Consider the following 21576-nt stretch of genomic DNA (forward strand, 5'->3'; position numbering starts at 1 on the left):
GCACCACCATTCAATAAGATCATGGCTGATCATTCACCTCAGTACCCCTTTCCTGCTTTCTCTCTGTACCTCTTGATCCCTTAAGCTGTAAGGGCCATATCTAACTCCCTTTTGAATATATCCAATGAACTGGCCCCAACAACTCTCTGCGGCAGGGAATTCCACAGGTTCACAACTCTCTGAGTGAAGAAGTTTCTCCTCATCTCGGTCCTAAATGGCCTACCCCTTATCCTTAGACTACGTCCCCTGGTTCTGGACTTCCCCAACATCGGGAACATTCTTCCTGCATCTAACCTGTCCAATCCCGTCAGAATTTGATATGTTTCTATGGGATCCCCTCTCATTCTTCTAAATTCCAGTGAATATAAGCCTAGTCGATCCAGTCTCTCCTCATATGTCAGATCTGCCATCCCGGAAATCAGTCTGGTGGGAGATAGACAGTTTTCAGCGATAAGGGAGTAAGGGGTTTTGGGGAGCGGGCGGGGAAGTGGAGCTGAGTCCATGATCAGATCAGCCCACGATCTTACTGAATGACGGAGCAGGCTCGAGAGGCCGTATGGCCGACTCCTGCTCCTATTCCTTGTGTATTCGGAGGAGGGCTGGTCCCAGATATATCCCTCGCACTCGATGGGCCAGGGGAAGGGTCACGGGCCCCTACGACACTGCCAGTCTCAGGGTGGTGGGGTTGGGGCTGGGGAGGTGGGGGGGGGTGTCAAAGGTTGGTACAAGTCATCGCAGGTCACACTTCGAGAGAGCGAGAGAGCGAGCGAGAGAGGTCAGAGAAGCTCACGCGGTGGGGAAGCGAAAGTCTCACGCCCGCACTCACTTCGCAGCCTCCGCCGTCCCTCTCGCTCCGTCCGCCGCCTCGGAGGTCTCGCGGGCTCTCGGCGTCCCCAGCGCCTCCTCGTAACACGGCGGGGTCTCTCGCATGGGGGCGGGCGCGGAGTTGTGGCAGCGAGTGACCGTGAAGATTCGACGGGCGCTCGGGATGAAGAGCGACTGTATCGCTGGACGGGAGAAAAAATACAGCACGGGGTTAGATACAGAGTAAAGCTCCCTCTACACTGTCCCATCAAACACTCCCAGGGCAGGTACAGGGGGTTAGATACAGAGTAATGCTCCCTCCGCACTGTCCCGTCAAACACTCCCAGGGCAGGTACAGGGGGTTAGATACAGAGTAAAGCTCCCTCTACACTGTCCCATCAAACACTCCCAGGGCAGGTACAGCACGGCATTAGATACAGAGTAAAGCTCCCTCTACACTGTCCCGTCAAACACTCCCAGGGCAGGTACAGCACGGCATTAGATACAGAGTAAAGCTCCCTCTACACTGTCCCATCAAACACTCCCAGGGCAGGTACAGGGGGTTAGATACAGAGTAAAGCTCCCTCTACACTGTCCCATCAAACACCCCCAGGGCAGGTACAGCACGGGGTTAGATACAGAGTAAAGCTCCCTCCGCACTGTCCCGTCAAACACTCCCAGGGCAGGTACAGGGGGTTAGATACAGAGTAAAGCTCTCTCTACACTGTCCCATCAAACACTCCCAGGGCAGGTACAGGGGGTTAGATACAGAGTAATGCTCCCTCTACACTGCCCCATCAAACACTCCCAGGGCAGGTACAGAGGGTTAGATACAGAGTAAAGCTCCCTCTACACTGTCCCATCAAACACTCCCAGGGCAGGTACAGGGGGTTAGATACAGAGTAAAGCTCCCTCTACACTGTCCCGTCAAACACTCCCAGGGTAGGTACAGGGGGATAGATACAGAGTAAAGCTCCCTCTACACTGTCCCATCAAACACTCCCGGGGCAGGTACAGGGGGTTAGATACAGAGTAAAGCTCCCTCTACACTGTCCCATCAAACTCTCCCAGGGCAGGTACAGGGGGTTAGATACAGAGTAAAGCTCCCTCTGCACTGTCCCATCAAACACTCCCAGGGCAGGTACATGAAATATTGGACAACAATTCCCACAACACTACGTAAGAACATAAGAAATAGGAGTAGGAGTCGGCCATTCGGCCCCTCGAGCCTGCTCTGCCATTTAATACCATCATGGCTGATCTGATCATGGACTCAGCTCCACTTCCCGCCCGCTCCCCATAACCCTTCACTCCCTTATCGTTCATAAATCTGTCGATCTGCATCTTAAATATATTCAATGACCCAGCCTCCACAGTTCTCTGGGGCAGAGAATTCCAAAGAATCACGAGAAGAAATTCCTCCTCGTCTCCGTCTTAAAAAGTAGGACCTCAAAAGTAGTAATCTCGGGATTGCTACCAGTGCCATGTGATAGTCAGAGTAGGAATCGCAGGATAGCGCAGATGAATACGTGGCTTGAGCAGTGGTGCAGCAGGGAGGGATTCAAATTCCTGGGACATTGGAACCGGTTCTGGGGGAGGTGGGACCAGTACAAACCGGACGGTCTGCACCTGGGCAGGACCGGAACCAATGTCCTTGGGGGAGTGTTTGCTAGTGCTGTTGGGGAGGGGTTAAACTAATATGGCAGGGGGATGGGAACCTATGCAGGGAGACAGAGGGAAGTAGAATGGGGGCAGAAGCAAAAGATAGAAAGAAGAAAAGTAAAAGTGGAGGGCAGAGAAACCCAAGGCAAAAAGCAAAAAGGGCCACATTACAGCAAAATTCTAAAGGGGCAAAGGGTGTTAAAAAGACAAGTCTGAAGGCTCTGTGCCTCAATGCGAGGAATAAGGTGGACAAATTAACTGCGCAGACAGCAGTTAATGGGTGTGATATAATTGGGATTACGGAGACATGGCTCCAGGGTGACCAAGGCTGGGAACTCAACATCCAGAGGTATTCAACATTCAGGAATGATAGACAGAAAGGAAAAGGAGGTGGGGTGGCGTTGCTGGTTAAAGAAGAAATTAACGCAATAGTAAGGAAGGACATTAGCCTGGATGATGTGGAATCGGTATGGGTGGAGCTACGGAATACCAAAGGGCAGAAAACGCTAGTGGGAGTTGTGTACGGACCACCAAACAGTAGTAGTGAGGTTGGGGACAGCATCAAACAAGAAATTGGGATGCGTGCAATAAAGGTACAGCAATTATCACGGGCGACTTCAATCTACATATTGATTGGGCTAACCAAACTGGTAGCAATGCGGTGGAGGAGGATTTCCTGGAGTGTATTAAGGATGGTTTTCGAGACCAATATGTCGAGGAACCAACTAGTGAGCTGGCCATCCTAGACTGGGTGATGTGTAATGAGAAAGGACTCATTAACAATCTTGTTGTGCGAGGCCCCTTGGGGAAGAGTGACCATAATATGGTATAATTCTTCATTAAGGTGGAGAGTGACACAGATAATTCAGAGACTAGGGTCCTGAACTTAAGGAAAGGTAACTTCGATGGTTTGAGGCGTGAATTGGCTAGAATAGACTGGCAAATGATACTTAAAGGGTTGACGGTGGATTGGCAATGGCAAACATTTAAAGATCACATGGATGAACTTCAGCAATTGTACATCCCTGTCTGGAGTAAAAATAAAACGGGGAAGGTGGCTCAACCGTGGCTAACAAGGGAAATTAGGGATAGTGTTAAATCCAAGGAAGAGGCATATAAATTGGCCAGAAAAAGCAGCAAACCTGAGGACTGGGAGAAATTTAGAATTCAGCAGAGGAGGACAAAGGGTTTAATTAGGAGGGGGAAATAGAGTACGAGAAGAAGCTTGCAGGGAACATAAAAACTGACTGCAAAAGCTTCCATAGATATGTGAAGAGAAAAAGTTTAGTGAAGACAAATGTAGGTCCCTTGCAGTCAGATTCAGGTGAATTTATAATGGGGAACAAAGAAATGGCAGACCAACTGAACAAATACTTTGGTTCTGTCTTCGTGAAGGAAGACACAAATAACCTTCCAGAAGTACTAGGGGACCGAGGGTCTAGTGAGAAGGAGGAACTGGAGGATGTCCTGATTAGGCGGGAAATTGTGTTAGGGAAATTGATGGGATTGAAGGCCGATAAATCCCCGGGGTTTGATAGTCTGCATCCCAGAGTACTTAAGGAAGTAGCCCTAGAAATAGTGGATGTATTGGTGATCATTTTCCAACAGTCTATCGACTCTGGATTAGTTCCTAAGGACTGGAGGGTAGCTAATGTAACACCACTTTTTAAAAAGGGAGGGAGAGAGAAAACAGGTAATTATAGACCGGTTAGCCTGACATCAGTAGTGGGGAAAATGCTGGAATCAATTATTAAGGATGAAATAACAGCACATTTGGAAAGCAGTGACAGGATCGGGACAAGTCAGCATGGATTTATGAAGGGGAAATCATCCCCTTCTGGAATTTTTTGAGGATGTAACTGGTAGAGTGGACAAGGGGGAACCAGTGGATGTGGTGTATTTGGACTTTCAAAAGGCTTTTAACAAGGTCCCACACAAGAGATTGGTGTGCAAAATTAAAGCACATGGTATTGGGGGTAATGTACTGACGTGGATAGAGAACTGGTTGGCAGACAGGAAGCAGAGAGTCGGGATAAACAGGTCCTTTTCAGAATGGCAGGCAGTGACTAGTGGAGTGCCGCAGGGCTCAGTGCTGGGACCCCAGCTATTTACAATATACATCAATGATTTGGATGAAGGAATTAAGTGTAATATCTCCAAGTTTGCAGATGACACTAAGCTGGGTGGCAGTGTGAGCTGTGAGGAGGACGCTAAAAGGCTGCAGGGTGACTTGGACAGGTTAGGTGAGTGGGCAAATGCGTGGCAGATGCAGTATAATGTGGATAAATGTGAGGTTATCCACTTTGGGGGCAAAAACACGAAGGCAGAATATTATCTGAATGGTGACAGATTAGGAAAAGGGGAGGTGCAACGGGACCTGGGGGTCATGGTACATCAGTCATTGAAGGTTGGCATGCAGGTACAGCAGGCGGTGAAGAAGGCAAATGGTATGTTGGCCTTCATAGCGAGAGGATTTGAATACAGGAGCAGGGAGATCTTACTGCAGTTGTACAGGGCCTTAGTGAGGCCTCATCTGGAATATTGTGTTCAGTTTTGGTCTCCTAATCTGAGGAAGGACGTTCTTGCTATTGAGGGAGTGCAGCGAAGGTTCACCAGACTGATTCCCGGGATGGCTGGACTGAAATATGAGGAGAGACTGGATCAACTGGGCCTTGAGACATTGGGGTTTATAAGAGCGGATCTCATAGAACATATAAAATACTGACAGGACGGGACAGGTTAGATGCGGGAAGAATGTTCCCGATGTTGGGGAAGTCCAGAACCAGGGGACACAGTCTAAGGATAAGGGGTAGGGCATTTAGGACCGAGATGTGGAGAAACTTCTTCACTCAGAGAGTTGTTAACCTGTGGAATTCCCTGCCGCAGAGAGTTGTTGAGGCCAGTTCATTGGATATATTCAAGAGGGAGTTAGATGTGGCCCTTACTGCTAAAGGGATCAAGTGGTAGGGAGAGAAAGCAGGAAAGGGGTACTGAGGGAATGATCAGCCATGATCTTATTGAATGGTGGTGCAGGCTCGAAGGGCCGAATGGCCTACTCCTGCACCTATTTTCGATGTTTCTATGACCCCTGACTCTGAAGTTATGCACCCTGGTTCGAGATTCTCCCACGAGGGGAAACATCCTCTCTGCATCCACCTTGTCAAGCCCCCTCAGGATCTGATACGTTTCAATAAGATCGCCTCTCATTCTTCTGAATTCCAATGAGTAGAGGCCCAACCTCCTCAACCTTTCCTCATAAGTCAACCCCTTTCTTCCTTGTGCATGAAACACAAAAGGTTAATATGCAGGTACAGCAAGTGATCAGGAAGGCCAATGGTATCTTGGCCTTTATTGCAAAATGGATGGAGTATAAAAGCAGGGAAGTCTTGCTCCAGTTATACAGGGTGTTGGTGAGGCCACACCTGGAGTACTGCGTGCAGTTTTGGTTTCCGTATTTACGAAAGGATAGACTTGCTTTGGAGGCAGTTCAGAGAAGGTTCACTCGGTTGATTCCGGAGATGAGGGGATTGACTTATGAGGAAAGATTGAGGAGGTTGGGCCTCTACTCATTGGAATTCAGAAGAATGAGAGGTGATCTTACCGAAACGTATCAGATTATGAGGGGGCTCGACAAGGTGGATGCAGAGAGGATGTTCCCACTGATGGGGGAGACTAGAACTAGGGGGCATGGTCTTAGAATAAGGGCCCGCCCATTTAAAACTGAGATGTGGAGGAATTTCTTCTCATGAATCTGTGGAATTCGCTGCCTCAGGGACCTGTGGAGGCTGGGTCACTGAATATATTTAAGGAGGAGATAGACAGATTTTTGAGCGATAAGGGAGTGAAGGGTTATGGGGAGCGGGCGGGGAAGTGGAGCTGAGTCCATGATCAGATCGGCCATGATCTTATTAAATGGCGGAGCAGGCTTGAGGGGCCGAATGGCCGACTCCTGCTCCTATTTCTTATGTTCTTATGTGCTTAGACAGAGAGAGAGGGGGAAGGATGGGGGCAGTGAGAGAGAGAGAGGGGGGTTGGAGAGAGGGAAGATGGTGCAGGAAGAGAGAGGGGTTGGAGAGAGGGCAGATGGGGCAGACAGAGAGAGAGAGAGGGGTTGGAGAGAGGGAAGATGGTGCAGGAAGAGAGAGAGGGGTTGGAGAGAGGGAAGATGGGGCAGACAGAGAGAGAGAGAGGAGTTGGAGAGAGGGAAGATGCGGCAGGAAGAGAGAGAGGGGGGTTGGAGAGAGGGAAGATGGATCAGACAGAGAGAGAGGAGTTGGAGAGAGGGAAGATGCGGCAGGAAGAGAGAGAGGGGGGTTGGAGAGAGGGAAGATGGATCAGACAGAGAGAGAGAGAGGGGTTGGAGAGAGGGAAGATGGGGCAGACAGAGAGAGAGAGGGGTTGGAGAGAGGGAAGATGCGGCAGGAAGAGAGAGAGAGGGGTTGGAGAGAGGGAAGATGGATCAGACAGACAGAGAGAGAGAGGGGTTGGAGAGAGGGAAGATGGATCAGACAGAGAGAGAGAGGGTTTGGAGAGAGTGAAGATGGATCAGACAGAAGACGAGAGAGGGGTGGAGGTTGGGAGTAGGGAGTGGAAGATGGATCAGACAGTCGAGAGGGGTTGTGAGATGAGGCAAGTCGATGCGAAGCAGACTTCTGTGAGGGGAGTAGTCGGGTAGTTACAGAGAGAGGGGTTGGAGAGAGGGAAGATGGATCAGACATAGAGAGAGAGGGGTTGGTAGAGAGGGAAGATGGATCAGACAGAGAGAGAGGGCTTGGAGAGAGGGAAGATGGATCAGACAGAGAGAGAGAGGGGTTGGAGAGAGGGAAGATGGATCAGACAGACAGAGAGAGAGGGCTTGGAGAGAGGGAAGATGGGTCAGGAAGAGAGAGAGAGGGGTTGGAGAGAGGGAAGATGGTGCAGACAGAGAGAGAGACGGCTTGGAGAGAGGCAAGATGGATCAGACAGAGAGAGAGGGCTTGGAGAGAGGGAAGATGGATCAGACATAGAGAGAGAGGGGTTGGTAGAGAGGGAAGATGGATCAGACAGAGAGAGAGAGGGGTTGGAGAGAGGGAAGATGGATCAGACAGAGAGAGAGAGGGGTTGGAGAGAGGGAAGATGGATCAGACAGAGAGAGAGGGCTTGGAGAGAGGGAAGATGGATCAGACAGAGAGAAAGAGGGGTTGGAGAGAGGGAAGATGGATAAGTCAGAGAGAGAGAGAGGTTGGAGAGAGGGAAGATAGATCAGACAGAGAGAGAGGAGTTGGAGAGAGGGAAGATGGATCAGACAGACAGAGAGAGAGGGGTTGGAGCGAGGGAAGATGGGGCAGGAAGAGAGAGAGAGGGGTTGGAGAGAGGGAAGATGGGGCAGACAGAGAGAGAGAGGGGTTGGAGAGAGGGAAGATGGGGCAGGAAGAGAGAGAGAGGGGTTGGAGAGAGGGAAGATGGGGCAGACAGAGAGAGAGAGGGGTTGAAGAGAGGGAAGATGGATCAGACAGACAGACAGAGAGGGGTTGGAGAGAGGGAAGATGGATCAGACAGAGAGAGAGAGGGGTTGGAGAGAGGGAAGATGGGGCAGACAGAGAGAGAGAGAGAGGGGTTGGAGAGGGGGAAAGACCCCCCCGAACCCCACCGGGTGCCGTTGCCGGTACTCACAGGTGATGGTGTTCTGGATGGTGCTGTGGATGGTGTTGTCATGGTCGAGGGTGATGACAGTGACCTCGTAAGGCCGGGCACTCAACGCCCCGTCATCGTGCTGTCTGCGCGCACAACACCGGACACAGCTGGTGATAATTCCACACAGGACGAGGAGGAGAGACAAGACCAGCAGCAGCCTGAGCGAAATCAGAGAGTTACACGGTATATACGGCACAGAAAGAGGCCATACAGCCCCACCAGTCCACACCGACGTTTGTTCACATCTTTCCTCACAAGAACATCAGAAATAGGAGCAGGAGTCGGCCATTCGGCCCCTCGAGCCTGCTCCGCCATTTAATACCATCATGGCTGATCCGATCATGGACACAGCTCCACTTCCCTGCCCGCCCCCTTATCCCCTTATCGGTTAAGGAACTGTCTATCTCTGTCTTAAATATATTCAATGTCCCGGCTTCCACAGCTCTCTGAGGCAGCGAATTCCACAGATTTACAACCCTCTGAGAGAAGAAATTCCTCCTCATCTCAGTTTTAAATGGGCGGCCCCTTATTCTAAGACCATGCCCCCTAGTTCTAGTCTCCCCCATCAGTGGGAACATCCTCTCTGCATCCACCTTGTCAAGCCCCCTCATAATCTGATACGTTTCGGTAAGATCACCTCTCATTCTTCTGAATTCCAATGAGTAGAGGCCCAACCTCCTCAATCTTTCCTCATAAGTCAACCCCCTCATCTCCGGAATCAACCGAGTGAACCTTCTCTGAACTACCTCCAAAGCAAAGTGTATCCTTTCATAAATACGGAGACCAGAACTGTGCACGCAGTACTCCAGGTGTGGCCTCACCAATACCCTGTATAACTGGAGCAAGACTTCCCTGCTTTTATACTCCATCCCCTTTGCAATAAAGGCCAAGATACCATTGGCCTTCCTGATCACTTGCTGTACCTGCAGACTAACCTTTTGTGTTTCATGTACAAGTAACCCCCAGGTCCCGCTGTACTGCAGCACTTTGCAATCTTTCTCCATTTAAATAATAACTTGCTCTTTGATTTTTTTCTGCCAAAGTGCATGACCTCACACTTTCCAACATTATAATCCATCTGACAAATTGTTGCCCACTCACTTAGTCTGTCTATGTCCTTTTGTAGATTTTTTTGTGTCCTCCTCACACATTGCTTTTCCTCCCATCTTTGTATCGTCAGCAAACTTGTCTACGTTACACTCAGTCCCTTCTTCCAAGTCGTTGATATAGATTGTAAATAGTTGGGGTCCCAGCACTGATCCCTGTGACACCCCACTAGTTACTGATTGCCAACCCGAGAATGAACCATTTATCCCGACTCTTTCTCCCCCCCATCAGCACAACCCGCTGACAAAAGCCAGTGCTGAGGAAAAGAGTGTTCGAAGACCAGACCCTCAAATCCACCACCGAGCTCATGGTCTACAGGGCTGTAGTGATACCCGCCCTCCTGTATGGCTCAGAGACATGGACCATGTACAGTAGGTATCTCACCCCCAGCTCATGGTCTACAGGGCTGTAGTGATACCCGCCCTCCTGTATGGCCCAGAGACATGGACCATGTACAGTAGGTATCTCACCCCCAGCTCATGGTCTACAGGGCTGTAGTGATACCTGCCCTCCTGTATGGCCCAGAGACATGGACCATGTACAGTAGGTATCTCACCCCCAGCTCATGGTCTACAGGGCTGTAGTGATACCCGCCCTCCTGTATGGCCCAGAGACATGGACCGTGTACAGTAGGTATCTCACCCCCAGCTCATGGTCTACAGGGCTGTAGTGATACCCACCCTCCTGTATGGCCCAGAGACATGGACCATGTACAGTAGGTATCTCACCCCCAGCTCATGGTCTACAGGGCTGTAGTGATACCCACCCTCCTGTATGGCCCAGAGACATGGACCATGTACAGTAGGTATCTCACCCCCAGCTCATGGTCTACAGGGCTGTAGTGATACCTGCCCTCCTGTATGGCCCAGAGACATGGACCATGTACAGTAGGTATCTCACCCCCAGCTCATGGTCTAAGGGCTGTAGTGATACCCGCCCTCCTGTATGGCCCAGAGACATGGACCATGTACAGTAAACACCTCAAGTCGCTGGAGAAATATCACCAACGCTGTCTCCACGAGATCCTGCAAATCCCCCGGGAGGACAGACGCACCAACGTTAGCGTCCTCGACCAGGCCAACATCCCCAGCATCGAAGCACTGACCACACTCGACCAGCTCCGCTGGGCAGGGCCACATTGTCCGCACGCCCCAGACATGAGACTCCCAAAGCAAGCGCTCTACTCGGAACTCCTTCACGGCAAGCGAGCCCCAGGTGGGCAGAGAAAACGTTACAAGGGACACCCTCCCTGATAAAGTGCAACATCCCCACCGACACCTGGGAGTCCCTGGCCCAAAGACCAGTCCGCCCCTAAGTGGAGGAAGTGCATCCGGGAGGGCGCTGAGCACCTCGAGTCTCGTCGCCGAGAGCGTGCAGAAATGCAGCATATAGTCATTCTCAGGTGACTGAACCGTCCAATACGGGAACCACAGTCCCTGTCACAGGTGGGACAGACAGTGGTTGAGGGAAGGGGAGGGTGGGACTGGTTTGCCGCACACTCCTTCCGCTGCCTGCGCTTGGTCTCTGCACACTCTCAGCGACAAGACTCGAGGTGCTCAGCGCCCTCCCGGATGCACTTCCTCCACTTTCCCGCTCTGGGTCCGTAGCCCTGTATGTTACGGCTCTTCAAGGTGCACTGCCAAATGTGGGGAGGGTTTCTGCCTCTACCGCCCTTTCAGGCCGTGAGTTCCGTCCCAGAACCCCACCACCCTCTCCCCTCAAATCCCCTCTAAACCTCCCCCCAATTACTTTCAATCCCTGCCCCCTGGTTGTTGACCCCTCTGCCGAGGGAAACAGGTCCGTCCTATCCACTCTATCCAGGCCCCTCATCATTTTATACACCTCAATCAGGTCTCCCCTCAGCCTCCTCTGTTCCAAAGCAAACAACCCCGGCCTATCCAACTAGGCGTTAAAAGGAAGTCTGGTTTAATCTTAGGAAATTATGAATGGAATTTCCCAGGGGTTGTGTGTGAGTAAGTGAGTGTGAGTGAGTGAGAGAGTGAGTGAGTGAGTGAGTGAGTGAGTGAGTGAATGAGTGAGTGAGTGAGGTAAGACAGTGAGTGAGTGTGAATGAGTGAGTGAGTGAGTGAGGTGAGAGAGTGTGATAGTCAGTGAGTGAGTGAGTGTGAGTGAGTGAGTGACTGAGTGTGAGTGAGTGAGAGAGTGAGGTGACAGAGTGAGATAGTAAGTGAGTGAGTGAGTGAGGTGAGAGAGTGAGATAGTGAGTGAGTGTGAGTGAGTGAGTGAGGTGTGAGAGTGAGATAGTGAGTGAGTCAGTGAGAGTGTGATTGAGTGAGTGAGATAGTGAGTGAGATAGTGAGTGAGTGAGTGAATGTGTGAGTGAGTGAGTGAGGTGAGACAGTGAGTGAGTGTGTGAGTGACTGACTGACTGACTGAGTGAGTGTGTGTATGAGTGCGTGAGTAAGAGAGTGAGTGAGTGTGTGAGTGAGTGTGAGTGAGTGAGGTGAGTGAGTGACTGAGTGTGTGAGTGAGTGAGTGAGTGAGTGTGTGAGTGAGTTGAGACAGTGAGTGAGTGAGTAAGAGAGTGAGTGAGTGCGATAGTGAGTGAGTGAGATAGCGAGATAGTGTGATAGTGAGTGAGATAGTGTGATAGTGAATGAGTGAGACAGTGAGTGAGTGAGTGCGATAGTGAGATAGTGTGATAGTGAGTGAGTGAGACAGTCAGTGAGTGAGTGAGTGGCTGAGTGTGTGAGTGAGTGAGTAAGAGAGTGAGTGAGTGAGTGCGATAGTGAGTGAGTGAGATAGTGAGATAGTGTGATAGTGAGTGAGATAGTGTGATAGTGAGTGAGTGAGACAGTGAGTGAGTGGCTGAGTGTGTGAGTGAGTGAGTGTGTGAGTGAGTTGAGACAGTGAGTGAGTGAGTAAGTGAGTGAGTGAGTGCGATAGTGAGTGAGTGAGTGAGATAGTGTGATAGTGAGTGAGATAGTGTGATAGTGAGTGAGTGAGACAGTGAGTGAGTGAGTGAGAGATAGTGAGATAGTGAGTGAGATAGTGATAGTGAGTGAGTGAGTGAGATAGTGAGATAGTGAGTGAGATAGTGTGATAGTGAGTGAGTGAGTGAGTGAGACAGTGAGTGAGTGAGTGAGTGAGATAGTGAGATAGTGTGATAGTGAGTGAGTGAGACAGTGAGTGAGATAGTGTGATAGTGAGATAGTGTGTGAGTGAGTGAGTAAGAGAGTGAGTGAGTGAGTGCGATAGTGAGTGAGTGAGATAGTGAGATAGTGTGATAGTGAGTGAGATAGTGTGATAGTGAGTGAGTGAGACAGTGAGTGAGATAGTGTGATAGTGAGATAGTGTGTGAGTGAGTGAGTAAGAGAGTGAGTGAGTGAGTGCGATAGTGAGTGAGTGAGATAGTGAGATAGTGTGATAGTGAGTGAGATAGTGTGATAGTGAGTGAGTGAGACAGTGAGTGAGTGGCTGAGTGTGTGAGTGAGTGAGTGTGTGAGTGAGTTGAGACAGTGAGTGAGTGAGTAAGTGAGTGAGTGAGTGCGATAGTGAGTGAGTGAGTGAGATAGTGTGATAGTGAGTGAGTGAGACAGTGAGTGAGTGAGTGAGTGAGTGAGTGAGTGAGTGAGACAGTGAGTGAGTGAGACAGTGAGACAGTGAGTGAGTGAGTGAGACAGTGAGTGAGTGAGTGAGTGAGTGAGACAGTGAAACAGTGAGTGAGTGAGTGAGTGAGATAGTGAGATAGTGTGATAGTGAGATAGTGTGATAGTGAGTGAGTGAGACAGTGAGTGAGTGAGTGAGTGAGACAGTGAGTGAGTGAGACAGTGAGTGAGTGAGTGAGTGAGTGAGTGAGTGAGTGAGTGAGTGAGTGAGAGTGAGTGAGTGAGTGAGGTATAAGCTCACTATCCCGACAGTACTCACCAGACGTACCACAGACTTGTCAGCCTGGAGTCAGTTCCAGAGCAGCTAAAGAGAGAGTCAGAAATAAAGATTATTAATACACCGGAGTGAAGGAATAGGAAATGGTGGAGGGGTTGTCACAGTTTGAGGAGGGTCAGTTGTGGAGGACAGACAGAGCCTCGGTTTTAACATCTCACCCGAAAGGGAGACCCTCCGACAGTGCGGCACTCCCTCAGTACTGCCCCTCCGACAGTGCGGCGCTCCCTCAGTACTGCCCCTCCGACAGTGCGGCGCTCCCTCAGTACTGCCCCTCCGACAGTGCGGCGCTCCCTCAGTACTGCCCCTCCGACAGTGCGGCACTCCCTCAGTACTGCCCCTCCGACAGTGCTGCACTCCCTCAGTACTGCCCCTCCGACAGTGCGGTGCTCCCTCAGTACTGCCCCTCCGACAGTGCGGCGCTCCCTCAGTACTGCCCCTCCGACAGTGCGGCGTTCCCTCAGTACTGCCCCTCCAACAGTGCGGCGCTCCCTCAGTACTGCCCCTCCGACAGTGCGGCACTCCCTCAGTACTGCCCCTCCGACAGTGCGGCGCTCCCTCAGTACTGCCCCTCCGACAGTGCGGCGTTCCCTCAGTACTGCCCCTCCGACAGTGCGGCGTTCCCTCAGTACTGCCCCTCCAACAGTGCGGCGCTCCCTCAGTACTGCCCCTCCGACAGTGCGGCGTTCCCTCAGTACTGCCCCTCCGACAGTGCGGCGTTCCCTCAGTACTGCCCCTCCAACAGTGCGGCGCTCCCTCAGTACTGCCCCTCCGACAGTGCGGCGTTCCCTCAGTACTGCCCCTCCGACAGTGCGGCGTTCCCTCAGTACTGCCCCTCCAACAGTGCGGCGCTCCCTCAGTACTGCCCCTCCGACAGTGCGGCGTTCCCTCAGTACTGCCCCTCTGACAGTGCGGCGTTCCCTCAGTACTGCCCCTCCGACAATGCGGTGAAAGTGCTGGGGCAGTGGGACTAATTGAAACCCTCTGCCAAAGTCCCAGCACAGGCCCTGTGAGCAGGATGACCTCCCTCTTTGCTCTATTATTCTATCAGGTCTCATCGTGGCTGTACAATTGAAGTCGTACTCACTGATCGCTGGAATCACATTCATCGTCACATCGTACCCTGACCATCTGCACCAGGACACAGAAACATCAACATTTAGAGTCGAGGATCGATTTGAGAGAGGGAGAGAGACAGAGAGAGAGGGATGAGAGAGAGAGAGAGAGATGAAAAGAGACAGAGACAGAGACAGACGGAAAGAGAGAGAGACAGAGAGATAGAGAGAGAGATCGAGAGAGAGAGAGAGACGGAAAGAGACAGAGACAGAGAGAGAGACAGAGACAGAGAGATAGAGGGAGAGATCGAGAGAGAGAGAGAGACGGAAAGAGACAGAGACAGAGAGAGAGACAGAGACAGAGAGATAGAGGGAGAGAGAGACACACACACACACAGAGAGGGAGAGAGAGAGAGAGAGATGGAAGGGGCAGCGTAACATTAGAAGGGAGGGAGAGAGGGAAGGAAAGATTGTATCACTAGAGTGGGGCGAAGAGAGTGTACCATTAGCAGAGAGGAGCCTGCGATCTTCTCACAGGATGGAGGGCGGGAAGGAGAGAGCATTGCGTTGGAGAGAGAGGGAAGGGGAGAGCTCTGCCTTAGAGAGAGAGGGAAGGAGACAGCGCTGCGTTAGAGAGAGGGAGCACTGACCTGAAACAGGACAGAGAGAGGGAAGGAGAGTGCGCACCATTAGAGGGAGAGAGCACTGACCTGACACAGGACGGAGAGAGGGAAGGAGAGAACGCACCATTAGAGAGAGGGAACACTGACCTGACACAGGAGGGAGAGAAGGAAGGAGAGAACGCACCATTAGATGGAGAGAGCACTGACCTGACACAGGACGGAGAGAGGGAAGGAGAGAGCGCTATGTTAGAGAGAGGGAACACTGACCTGACACAGGACGGAGAGAGGGAAGGAGAGAGCGCTATGTTAGAGAGAGGGAACACTGACCTGACACAGGACAGAGAGAGGGAAGGAGAGAGTGCACCATTAGAGAGAGGGAACACTGACCTGACACAGGACGGAGAGAGGGAAGGAGAGAGCGCACCATTAGAGGGAGAGAGCACTGACCTGACACAGGACGGAGAGAGGGAAGGAGAGAACGCACCATTAGAGGGAGAGGGCACTGACCTGACACAGGACGGAGAGAGGGAAGGAGAGAATGCACCATTAGATTGAGAGGACACTAAGCTGACACAGGAAGGAGAGAGGGAAGGAGAGAGCGCACCATTAGAGAGAGGGAATACTAACCTGACACAGGACAGAGAGAGGGAAGGAGAGAGTGCACCATTAGAGAGAGGGAACACTGACCTGACACAGGACGGAGAGAGGGAAGGAGAGAGTGCACCATTAGAGGGAGAGGACACTAACCTGACACAGGACGGAGAGAGGGAAGGAGAGAGTACACCATTAGAGAGAGGGAACACTAACCTGACACAGGACGGAGAGAGGGAAGGAGAGAACGCACCATTAGAGAGAGGACACTAACCTGACACAGGACGGAGAGAGGGAAGGAGAGAGTGCACCATTAGAGAGAGGGAACACTGACCTGACACAGGACGGAGAGAGTGAAGGAGAGAGTGCACCATTAGAGGGAGAGGACACTAACCTGACACAGGACGGAGAGAGGGAAGGAGAGAGTGCACCATTAGAGAGGGGACACTAACCTGACACAGGACGGAGAGAGGGAAGGAGAGAGTGCACCATTAGAGAGAGGGAACACTGACCTGACACAGGACGGAGAGAGGGAAGGAGAGAATGCACCATTAGAGAGAGGGAATACTGACCTGACACAGGACGGAGAGAGGGAAGGAGAGAACGCACCATTAGAGAGAGGGAACACTGACCTGACACAGGACGGAGAGAGGGAAGGAGAGAACGCACCATTAGAGGGAGAGGACACTAACCTGACACAGGACGGAGAGAGGGAAGGAGAGAACGCACCATTAGAGGGAGAGGACACTAACCTGACACAGGACGGAGAGAGGGAAGGAGAGAACGCACCATTAGAGAGAGGGAACACTGACCTGAGACAGGACGGAGAGAGGGAAGGAGAGAGTGCACCATTAGAGAGGGGACACTAACCTGACACAGGACGGAGAGAGGGAAGGAGAGAACGCACCATTAGAGGGAGAGGACACTAACCTGACACAGGACGGAGAGAGGGAAGGAGAGAACGCACCATTAGAGAGAGGGAACACTGACCTGAGACAGGACGGAGAGAGGGAAGGAGAGAACGCACCATTAGAGAGGGGACACTAACCTGACACAGGACGGAGAGAGGGAAGGAGAGAGTGCACCATTAGGGAGAGGGAACACTAACCTGACACAGGACGGAGAGAGGGAAGGAGAGAACGCACCATTAGAGAGAGGGAACACTGACCTGAGACAGGACGGAGAGAGGGAAGGAGAGAGTGCACCATTAGAGGGAGAGGACACTGACCTGACACAGGACGGAGAGAGGGAAGGAGAGAGTGCACCATTAGAGAGAGGGAACACTGACCTGACACAGGACGGAGAGACAGGAAAGAGGAATGGCAGTGCGAGCCAACATTACCATCCTCTGCCTGTCCGGGCTGGGTTTGTGCAGCACACACACAGACCCCTCCGACCAGTAGCTCAGGTCTCTGCCCGTCCGGCGAGACGGCCCCTTTAATAGCGCCCTGCCGAGACCCCGCCCACAGTTAAAGGGACCTTGCCCCGGGGCACAGTGTTCGGGCCACTGCCCCTAACCTTGGAGCAACGACAGCTCACACCTGTTGCCGTGGAGACTCGCGTCGGCGCACAGACTCCCCCCAGGGTCCCGAGGGCAGGCGTCTCTGTCCTTCTCTCTCTCTCTGTCCCTCTCTCTCTCTCTCTCTCTGTCCCTCTCTCTCTCTCTCTCCCTCTCTCTCTGTCTCTGTCTCTGTCTCTCTCTCTCTCTCTCTCTGTCCCTCTCTCTGTCCCTCCCTCTGTCTCTCTCTCTCTCTCACTCTCTCTCTCTCTCTCTCCCTGACCCTCACTCTCTGTCTCTCTCTCTCTGTCCCTCCCTCTGTCTCTGTCTCTCTCTCTCTCTCTGTCTCTCTCTCTTTCTGTCTCTCTCTCTTTCTGTCCCTCTCCCTCTCTCTGACTCTCTCTCTCTGCCCCTCTCCCTCTCTCTTCGTCCATGTCTCTCTCATTCTCTCTATCCTTATCTCTCGCTCTCTGTGTCTCTCCCGCTCTCTCCCTCTCTGTTTCTCTCGCCCTGTTTCTCTCTCTCCTCCTCTCTCTGTCCCTCTCCCTCTCTCTCCATCCCTGTCTCTCTCTCTCTCTCTCTCTCTCTCTCTCCCCCCCCCACCCCGCATCCATCCCCCCCTCTCTCTGACTGTCTATTTTTTTTCTCCATCCCTCCCTTCTCTCTCTCTCTCTCTCTTGCTCCCCTCTATCTCTCCCACTTACCTAACCCCCACCTGGGGAGAGCGTCTGCCGTTTCAGGAACCCAGCCAGACTCCATGAAACTCACAACCGCAGGTCTTGTAACTTTCCAGGAACGCTTTAATGACAGAAATTAAAAGTTGAGCACACAAGGGATCTCACACTCGACATTAAAGTTCACCCCCGTGCACCCTGTCCACCGCTCCCAAGCCTGGGATACCCCCTCAGCCCCTTCTCCCCACCCTCCGACATCACGGCAATCCTGGGGCTCTGTGACACCGGGCTCCCATTGCACAGACGGGGAGAGAGTGAGCGCGTGCGGGCACCAGCAGTCGGAGTGTCTGCTCGCACCGCGCTCTCCGGCACCAGCCTTCCCGGAGACCAGGAGGAGAGAGGCGGAGCGGAGCCAACACTTCCCTCACTCATCTTCAACTCTGAGGTGGGACGTTCAACCTGTGTGCAAGGACGCGAGAGAGAGAGAGAGAGAGAGATAGAGGGGGAAAATTCAACAGTGAAGGTAAAGATTCCCGAGTCTGCAGCAGCCCGTTTCATCGGAAATAAAAAATCAAAGCCTCGGTTTAACGTCTCATCTGAAAGACGGCCCCTCCGACAGTGCGGTGCTCCCTCAGTACTGCCCCTCCGACAGTGCGGCACTCCCTCAGTACTGCCCCTCCGACAGTGCGGCGCTCCCTCAGTACTGTCCCTCCGACAGTGCGGCGCTCCCTCAGTACTGCCCCTCCGACAGTGCGGTGCTCCCTCAGTACTGCCCCTCCGACAGTGCGGTGCTCCCTCAGTACTGCCCCTCCGACAGTGCGGCGCTCCCTCAGTACTGCCCCTCCGACAGTGCGGTGCTCCCTCAGTACTGCCCCTCCGACAGTGCGGTGCTCCCTCAGTACTGCCCCTCCGACAGTGCGGCGCTCCCTCAGTACTGCCCCTCCGACAGTGCGGCACTCCCTCAGTACCGCCCCTCCGGCAGTGCGGTGCTCCCTCAGTACTGCCCCTCCGACAGTGCGGCGTTCCCTCAGTACTGACCCTCCGACAACACAGTGCGGCGCTCCCTCAGTACTGCCCCTCCGACAGTGTGGCACTCCCTCAGTACTGCCCCTCCGACAACACAGTGCGGCGCTCCCTCAGTACTGCCCCTCCGACAGTGCGGCACTCCCTCAGTACTGCCCCTCCAACAACACAGTTCGGCGCTCCCTCAGTACTGCCCCTCCGACAACACAGTGCAGCACTCCCTCAGTACTGCCCCTCCGACAACACAGTGCAGCACTCCCTCAGTACTGCCCCTCCGACAACACAGTGCAGCACTCCCTCAGTACTGCCCCTCCGACAACACAGTGCAGCACTCCCTCAGTACTGCCCCTCCGACAACACAGTGCAGCACTCCCTCAGTACTGCCCCTCCGACAACACAGTGCATCACTCCCTCAGTACTGCCCCTCCGACAGTGCGGCGCTCCCTCAGTACTGCCCCTCCGACAGTGCGGCACTCCCTCAGTACTGTCCCTCCGACAGTGCGGCACTCCCTCAGTACTGCCCCTCCGACAGTGCGGCACTCCCTCAGTACTGTCCCTCCGACAGTGCGGCACTCCCTCAGTACTGCCCCTCCGACAGTGCGACACTCCCTCAGTACTGCCCCTCCGACAGTGCGGCACTCCCTCAGTACCGCCCCTCCGACAGCGCACCCTCAGTACTGCCCCTCCGACAGTGCAGCGCTCCCTCAGTACTGCCCCTCCGACAGTGCGGCACTCCCTCAGTACCGCCCCTCCGACAGCGCTCCCTCAGTACTGCCCCTCCGACAGTGCGGCGCTCCCTCAGTACCGCCCCTCCGACAGTGCGGCGCTCCCTCAGTACTGCCCCTCCGACAGTGCGGCACTCCCTCAGTACTGCCCCTCCGACAGTGCGGCACTCCCTCAGTACTGCCCCTCCGACAGTGCGGCACTCCCTCAGTACCGCCCCTCCGACAGCGCACCCTCAGTACTGGGAGTGTCAGCCTAGATTTACGTGCTCAAGTCCCTGGAGTGGGACTCGAACCCACAACCTTCTGACTCTGAGACGAGTGCGCTGCCCACTGAGACACAGCTGATACAGAGAAGGTTGAGAGGAGATTTGATGGAGGTGTTCAGAATCGTGAAGGGTTGAGACAGTGTAAACAAGGAGAAACTCTACCTATTGGCGGAAAGGTTGACAACCAGAGGACACAGATTGAAGGTGTTTGGCAGAAGAACCAGAGACAACACGAGGAAAAAATATGTACGCACTGAGTGCTTCGGACCTGGAACGCAATGTCTGGGTGGGTGATGGGAGGCAGATTTGATCGTTTCTTCAAAAGGGAATTATACTAGGAGGAGAAGCAATACAAGGATTTGAGGGAAGAGCAGATTCGATGGGCTGAATGGCATCCTTCTGTGCTGTAACATTCTTTGATTCTATGATTCTCACTCTCAGCGAGATATCTGTATGTTGACTGGTGTCTCTCAGTCCCCTTTCACTCAGGAAGATATCTGCACACGGACTGGTGTCTCTCAGTCCCTCTCCCTCAGGGAGATATCTGTACACTGACTGATGTCTCTCAGTCCCTCTCCCTCAGGGAGATATCTGTACACTGACTGGTGTCTCTCAGTCCCTCTCCCTCAGGGAGATATCTGTACACTGACTGATGTCTCTCAGTCCCTCTCCCTCAGGGAGATATCTGTACACTGACTGGTGTCTCTCAGTCCCTCTCCCTCAGGGAGATATCTGTACACTGACTGGTGTCTCTCAGTCCCCCCTCCCGCGGGGAGATATCTGTACACTGACTGGTGTCTCTCAGTCCCCTCTCCCTCAGGGAGATATCTGTACACTGACTGGTGTCTCTCAGTCCCCTCTCCCTCAGGGAGATATCTGTACACTGACTGGTGTCTCTCAGTCCCCTCTCCCTCAGGGAGATATCTGTACACTGACTGGTGTCTCTCAGTCCCTCTCCCTCAGGGAGATATCTGTACACTGACTGGTGTCTCTCAGTCCCCTCTCCCTCAGGGAGATATCTGTACACTGACTGGTGGCTCTCAGCGAGATATCTGTATGCTGATTGGTGTCTCTCAGTCCCCTCTTCCTCATGGAGATATCTGCACACTGACTGGTGTCTCTCAGTCCCCTCTCTCTCAGGGAGATATCTGTACACTAACTGGTGTCTCTCAATCCCTCTCTCTCAGGGAGATACCTATACACTGACTGGTGTCTCAATCCCTCTCTCTCAGGGAGATACCTGTACACTGACTGGTGTCTCTCAGTCCCTCTCTCAGGGAGATACCTGTACACTGACTGGTGTCTCTCAGTCCCTCTCTCTCAGGGAGATACCTGTACACTGACTGGTGTCTCTCAGTCCCTCTCTATCAGGGAGATACCTGTACACTGACTGGTGTCTCTCAGTCCCTCTCCCTCAGGGAGATATCTGTACACTGACTGGTGTCTCTCAGTCCCTCTCTCTCAGGGAGATACCTGTACACTGACTGGTGTCTCTCAGTCCCTCTCTCTCAGGGAGATACCTGTACACTGACTGGTGTCTCTCAGTCCCTCTCTCAGGGAGATACCTGTACACTGACTGGTGTCTCTCAGTCCCTCTCTCTCAGGGAGATACCTGTACACTGACTGGTGTCTCTCAGTCCCTCTCTCTCAGGGAGATACCTGTACACTGACTGGTGTCTCTCAGTCCCTCTCCCTCAGGGAGATATCTGTACACTGACTGGTGTCTCTCAGTCCCTCTCTCTCAGGGAGATACCTGTACACTGACTGGTGTCTCAGTCTCTCTCCCGCAGGGAGATATCTGTACACTGACTGGTGTCTCTCAGTCCCCTCTCGCTCAGGGAGATATCTGTACACTGACTGGTGTCTCTCAGTCCCCTCTCGCTCAGGGAGATATCTGTACACTGACTGGTGTCTCTCAGTCCCTCTCTCTCAGGGATATCTGTACACTGACTGGTGTCTCTCAGTCCCTCTC

At 52.9% G+C, this 21576-nt stretch overlaps 1 protein-coding gene across 1 annotated transcript; it reads right to left on the minus strand.

Moving 5' to 3' along the window:
• Positions 1-368: 368 nt before the first annotated feature.
• On the minus strand, positions 369-16806 carry LOC139243545 (transmembrane protein 52B-like). The gene is made up of 5 exons (XM_070870786.1): positions 16707-16806; positions 14237-14280; positions 13135-13179; positions 8119-8297; positions 369-1007 (listed from the first exon to the last, which is right to left on the minus strand). Exons 1-5 carry the CDS (start codon positions 16761-16763, stop codon positions 823-825), a joined length of 510 nt encoding a protein of 169 aa, XP_070726887.1. The 5' UTR covers positions 16764-16806; the 3' UTR covers positions 369-822.
• Positions 16807-21576: the final 4770 nt, after the last annotated feature.

This window comes from Pristiophorus japonicus, unplaced genomic scaffold (genome assembly GCF_044704955.1).
Source record: "Pristiophorus japonicus isolate sPriJap1 unplaced genomic scaffold, sPriJap1.hap1 HAP1_SCAFFOLD_1724, whole genome shotgun sequence".
Taxonomy (NCBI): Eukaryota; Metazoa; Chordata; class Chondrichthyes; family Pristiophoridae; genus Pristiophorus; species Pristiophorus japonicus.

Coding starts and splice junctions, on each gene's coding strand:
- LOC139243545 (XM_070870786.1), bottom strand. CDS start 16,763: ATGGTAATGTTGGCTCGCACTGCCATTCCTCTTTCCTGTCTCTCCGTC. Junction 8,298..13,134: donor ACAAGTCTGTGGTACGTCTG/GTGAGTACTGTC, acceptor GATTTCGCTCAG/GCTGCTGCTGGTCTTGTCTC. Junction 1,008..8,118: donor CATCCAGAACACCATCACCT/GTGAGTACCGGC, acceptor TCTCCCGTCCAG/CGATACAGTCGCTCTTCATC.